This window comes from Carlito syrichta, unplaced genomic scaffold (genome assembly GCF_000164805.1).
Source record: "Carlito syrichta isolate Samal-C Ts95f unplaced genomic scaffold, Tarsius_syrichta-2.0.1 Scaffold312962, whole genome shotgun sequence".
NCBI classification, from domain to species: domain Eukaryota; kingdom Metazoa; phylum Chordata; class Mammalia; order Primates; family Tarsiidae; genus Carlito; species Carlito syrichta.
In genome coordinates, this window is record NW_007257058.1 from 48,747 (window position 1) to 55,161 (window position 6,415).

The 6,415-nt window shown below is 34.8% G+C and overlaps 1 protein-coding gene across 3 annotated transcripts in view; it reads right to left on the bottom strand.

The window, feature by feature from the left end:
* Positions 1-837: 837 nt before the first annotated feature.
* The window catches only part of PLEKHA1 (pleckstrin homology domain containing A1), a 64,474-nt gene continuing 58,896 nt past the window's right edge, over positions 838-6,415 (bottom strand). For 2 of the 3 annotated variants that reach the window (XM_008070101.1, XM_008070102.1), the window contains 2 exons: positions 5,849-5,938; positions 838-3,198 (listed from right to left, as the gene is read on the bottom strand). In XM_008070101.1, the coding sequence (XP_008068292.1) occupies positions 2,884-3,198; positions 5,849-5,938 (405 nt within the window). In that variant the 3' untranslated portion in view covers positions 838-2,883. Of the gene's footprint in view, positions 3,199-4,561; positions 4,603-5,848; positions 5,939-6,415 lie in introns of all 3 variants that reach the window. The other variant, XM_021718602.1, reaches the window with a different exon arrangement.

Here is a 6,415-nt window from a genome sequence, read left to right on the forward strand (position 1 = left end):
ATGTCCCTCCGTTTTTGAAGAAGCTACAGGTCCAGACGTACATTGTGATGCCTGAGCAATGGCAGGAATAGGATGGTCCAGAAAAGTTCCAGCAGGACTTGAATAGATGGAAGGAGACACTCTATGAACATACAAGAAAAAACAGGACAGGACAATGGACTGGACATAAATAAAAGACATCTAAAATCATTGTTGGCTGCATTATAGAAAGAATATTCCAGAATTTCAAAAGTATGATTTATACTTCAAAGTAAATAGGGAAACTCTTTTCTCTAACATGTGAAGTTCATACATTCTATATTAATGCCCTGTCCTCATTCAGTCAAGAAGCACTGGAGCTTTACTTGTGCACCAGGCTCTGGATATACACTGTACACTACAGCAGACATGGGACATTTATTATCTTCAGAGAATATTTCCACAAAGCAGTCTCTGACACTTGACATGGAGTTTTTTATGAGTGTATCTCAATGACCCAACTGAAGATCAATATGCCCTCTGCACTCATTATGCCCAATCTAACCAATAATCAAGCATTATAATAAACCCAGATGATTTCTATGCTCAGAACATATTTAATTTTCCCTTTGAGCACGTATTTTTTAATTAACCAAAGTAAGTTATTTTTTTTCAAAAAATCATCTTTCCTTATACAAGTTGATGTGAAGCTATGCCTTAAGAATTCACAGATCTGAAGTTTCTTATTCTTCCAAAGATTACCAAATAATTACTTTGTTCTTCAAAATGTAAATTCTAGTCAATTAACCAAACACATTCCCATACTAGTTTTATTTACTTGCTCACACAAGAGTTAAACCAAACAAAGTGAGAAATAAGTCAGAATAAATTCTGAGCAGTTTATTCTCGAGTATTACAGTGTTCAACCAGTTTGACATATAAAGATAACAAACATAACAGCAAACATTGGGAGGCACACATATATATTCCCATTCTGAAAGAAGACATGTTATATATACAGAAAAAAATGCAGCAAATATTAAGGTATTCAAAGGAATTTTTGACATTTCAGATGTGACATATTTACAAGAAAAGTGTAATTTTAAAATAATTAAATAATTTCCAGACTTATAAAAGAACTGAGATAAATATTAGGAGACCCTGACAATCACAAGAACAACTTACTATTCTACTGAATAAGGGCAGTTCTATAAAAAAGTCCCAAAATAGAACTAATATTTTGCCACCATGAAATATATCAAATAGCCAATACCAAAATATGCTAAAATGAACATGCAATGTGAAAGCTGTACCCCAAAAAAAACAGCACTAGGCCTCTTGAATATCACAAAGTGTCTATACAAGATTTCTTAGGTGTGTTCATGAAATAGGAACTCTCAAAAGAGTCATTAGAATAGACATATCAACAGAAAAAGTGATAACTACTTAAAATCTTTTCATCCTATCATTTTCAAATGTAGCTGCAAAAGAGAAAAAATCTAAATAGAACTATTAAAAAATATTAGCTTATGAATAAAAGATTGAGTGGTGCATTCTTTATGCATATGGATTTTCAGACAGATGTAATTCTAGTATAATATATCTTAACCTCTGGACTCGACCACTGTAGTAGGAAATTTCTCTTTCTCTGTCTCAGACAAGAAGTCATCTTAGAAAATGAAAAGGAGAAACTTTTGGTGATATGTATGAATTCAAAACAAAACAGTACTGTAAAATGGCAAAATACCATAAAATAGCAGCATGTGAAATTCAAGATGTTTTCTTAAAGCAAACGTTTAAGACTGAACCGCAAAAATGGTCTGTAATTCAACACACGAAATTAAGGATTCTTTAGAAAGGTTGTTATATTTATGAAATCCCCATGACTAAATTTTTAAAACATTTATATTGCACAGGTAGTAGAATACCATCATCCTGGTATCTCTAGCATAAGATGCTATCTTATTTAACATATTAAACTATGCTACTAAAAATTAATTTTATTCCAATATTTAAAACCAATCATGTAGGACTTTTAAGCACATTAATCTCAAAATGTTCCTAAACAAGATGAAAAAACACAGGCACTTGAAATAGGTTATTAGTGACAAAAAGTAGAGGCCACAACAAGTTCATGACTAAGGGCAGTTATGTCTTTACATATAAACTTGAGGTCTTTCACGGATCCAAATTGAGAAATAAAAACTATTTAAAAACCTTGATTAAAAAAAAAAATCAGATCTCCCCAAAAATTTCCCACCAGATAACTTTTTTAACACTCATTGCTCCAAGTTGTGACTAAGCATTTTCAAACAAATGTCTAAGATATAGTTGTTTGAATTCTAATTTTCCCCTTTTTTCTACCCTAGTACAATCTACAACCCTCACCTCAAGATCCAGGGCATCAAAGATGGTTATAATTTCAAAATAGTCCACACTGTAGTATAAGTTTTACAGCACCACAGACATCATACGTTTAGATATCTTAGTCTGGCAATATTTCATTTAGAAATATTAACCAATAAGAATGTGTGAATGTCAAACATTTAATAGGAAGTCATAGTAGCATTTTTAAATGACCAAAATAATTAATAAGCACTTTTAATGTTTAAATTGTTAAACATTTAAACTGTCAAAGTCACCAGGAAAAGAAAAGTCACATACATTTTTACCACCCAAACGAAAACACACAAATCTTCAGACAGATACTGAGACACTTGGGATTTTTCCTTTTCTTTTTTAAAGAAATTATATTTAGTTTGGCCACTCCCTAGATTCTTGGTTTACCAGCTTATAAACAGTACATCTAAGAGGCAGTATAATATACACATCAAAAACCATTTCACCCTTATCATCTTTGGCTAGAAGCCTCATGTCAGGAAGCTGAACATGGCCGAGGCAGGGCAAAGGCCACATGCTTCCTTCTCACACGTCACTGACCGGAAGGCTCACATCATCCAAGTCCACTGGGTCACAATCTTTTTCCTGAGGGCCATTTTTACTTTGAGGTTTTAGCAAAGCTTGTTCAGTCACTTTGGAAGCTGGTTCTCTTGGAGAGACAGTCTGGATCTTGAAGTTCCCTGGCTTGACCTTGGTAAGAGAGTCGTAAAATCCTCGCTTCTCCATGGAAAAGCTTGAGACCAAAGAGTTGCTGCGAGAGGCTGTGGAATGTGAGGCGGTGGCTGCTGCGCTGGCAGGACGGAAAGTGTGCTTGGGTTCTGAAGGACAGTGGGGCTGCTCCTGGAGAGAGGAGAAGCGGTCAGACACAGTCAATCGCTAGGGACGAGAGCGCAACTCCGTGAGAGGCTTGATTCTCTGAAAACACACACACAAACACACACACACACACACACACACACACACACACACACACAAAGCAGAAGCACGAGCCATGCAGCATACATGAGCAAGTTCCTTCCCAAAGCAATGCATTTTCAGGGGTGAGTTTAAAGCAACGACAGCCAACAACCATTTCTACTAAGAAACCAGTTCTGTCACCAAAGCTGAATTTGGCAGCTTATGACACTTTGAAGACTCAGCCAGTCTCAACTAAAATACAGTGTTCCAATTGCAACTGAAGTGTCTAAAAGGGAACCTATCTGCTTTGTTGTTTTAACAGTTTTTCTCAATCAACTCTAAAAATTATCCCGCATATTTCAGAAAGATAAAAAAATGAAAATGCCCGATACAACAATGAAAGGCCATATTTCCTTAATAAGCAGGAATCAACATTTTTCACATATCATTTTGCTGTCAGTCTGACAAAACTTAGTTTTTGCTTCCCTGAATTTCACTGTAACCAATAACAGCAAAGTCTTTTCACTTTTTAATTTCATTTATTTAGTTTTAAATATGTCATATATTCATACGGTTTCAGATTTTACTTTAAAGGTAACAGTTAAGGATACCTATTTAATTTTTTAAACTAGTGAAATAATGATCACTTGCAAATTTCAATATGCTTCTAACTAGATCAAATTTGAAGATCTCCTTAAATATGACTCCAACTCAAAAAAAAAAAATGACCATTCTAAATGCACTGCCATCTAGTTCCTAATATATTGAGTCCATTTATGATACTAGTGGCTTTGAAAACAAAGTGCTACAAATTACCAAAATACTATAGAGCCCTATTTGATGGCTAAATTGCAACAAAGATTTCAAATGCCATGCAAACTATAGTAATATACAGTTTATCCAATGCATTTGCATGCATGAGTCTGCATATATTATTAGGACAAAGGTGCATCTCTTAAGTGTAGTATTTTTTAAAGTCTCAAAATAAATGAAGTATAGAAATGGAAACTCTTGCAGCAATTCAGTAAATTAATTTTTAGAAGCTAGCTTATGTCTCTTTCCATTAGTAAAGTTGTATTTTTTTAATCTTGGTTTTTAAAATACACATATCCAACCTGATGACTACAGTGAAATAGTTTGCGTTAGTATTGACAAAATCAGTTATGATAACTGCAAAAGGCAGTTTGGTTAACTCAACTTTCTATGATCAGTTGTAAGTAGTGAGTAAGTATGGGCCCTCTACTAAGAAGGCACGTTTGCGTGAGAGCCCACATACGTGCTGCATTCACCAGTTCTTGATGTATACCTCTGTATACAAGGGTTCGACAGCCTTCTGGCCTGCCGCATCTGGAACACAGTGCAAAGCTAAGATTAGAGTTAACCTATACTGGGGAGAGGGAGGAAAAGAGCAAGTTCTGCTGATAGTCAAAGCTAGATAGTCCAATTTGCCCCCACCACAAAGCACAAAACACAAACACCCTTCTCCAACTTTTCCTCTTGCCAAAAGACACTGTTTTTGCAGAGAGTCTCATCTTTGACTGTTGAAAAAGTCACATAATATACAGAAGTTACAAAATTAATACCTATGAAGTGACTTCGTAGATATTCCAAAAAGATATAAGTTAAATGGGTTAAACAAGAAAGGAGAAAAATTAATTTCTATGTATTAATCTGTATTTATCATTACCTGGAAATTAATAAAAGGTAGTATTATAATATTACTACCAGGAACAATACTAAAAGTACAAATCCCTAGCATTTATAGTAAACCTAGATAATAAAGCTAGTATGCTATATAAGAGACAGAAGGTATTCTATAGATGGTGGTACTACATTTTAAGTACATTATAGTTTTTCATTCCCCTGTAGAATCTGTATTTTCACATCAGAGATCAGTAGCCAAAGTATTTCAAAGCCAAATCTAATTCTTATTATGTACTTGAACATAATAAATTTAAAATTTTTTCTTGTTATTTCTCAGTAGAATGTTGCTTCAATTTTACTACCATACTACCACGAAGATAATTATGGTAATTTTCAGACGCAGGCTTTTAAATCAACCTGCTAGAAAATGAGAATGAAAACATGAAATGAAAAATATGAACTGGGAGCACTGAATTGCATTTAAAACTCTAGCTGCTCAGTGGTCTTATGGCACAGTTAAGCCAAAACAAAAAACCTTAACTAAAAGGAAGTAGAGAGGAAACTGAGATGTTCACAAAACTGTAATACTACAACTAAAGGTCTTACATGATTAGATCACATATCATATTAAGAATCTGTCAAATTATGCCAAATCTAGACCTACTGACAAGTTAGAATTCCTAAAATAAAGCAAGGAAATGTTTTTCTTTAGTTGCCCTGCTTGTGCATTTAACACAATACAATGCACAGAAAGTTATGTATACATAACACTACAAGAAAGCATTAAATTAGAAATGCATTATTTTTTGCAAGTCCAATTGGTATAAAAGTCAACATGCAAATAAATCTCAATAAAGAAAGAAACCAGATGGATTAGGGGGAGAAGAAAAACAACTTAACAGGATGTGGGGGCCCAAAGGAATATCACACCAGACAGCAGGAAACCTACAGAAGACGCTGATCTGCCTGGTCCCCGCTGTGCTACAATGGCTCCAGAGACTGCTTTAATCCAACTATGCATCTCTTCAGGGCTATCAGCCTAAAGGGAAAAAAAGAACTCATTCAGGTTTTCCTCAAAATTATCTTCTACTTCTATAAAGCTAATGTATTTATTTCAGTAATTTGAATACTGTCACCAACAAAGTCATTCTAAGGTAAGTGTTTCCAAAAATTTTAGAAATCATTTTTTTAAGCCAAACGTTGCTGGGCAAGTTTACCATACAGAGATATAAGCTGGGAACTTAATGTTTTAAGATGAGACACATCAAAAGTGTCAATAATAAGTACTTCCAGAGAGAAAACAAGGAGAGAAATAAGTCCAAGAAAACTTTTTTTATTTCACTCTATCTACTGCCACCATTGTCTGGGAGGCTGAGGTGAGTGGATTGCCTGAGCCTGAGGGTTCGAGACCTGCCTGGGCAGTGAGACCTCATCTCTACAATAAATCAAAAAATCAGCCCGGCGTGGTAGCGCATGCCTGTAATTCCGGCTACTCGGAAGGCTGAGGCGGAAGGAT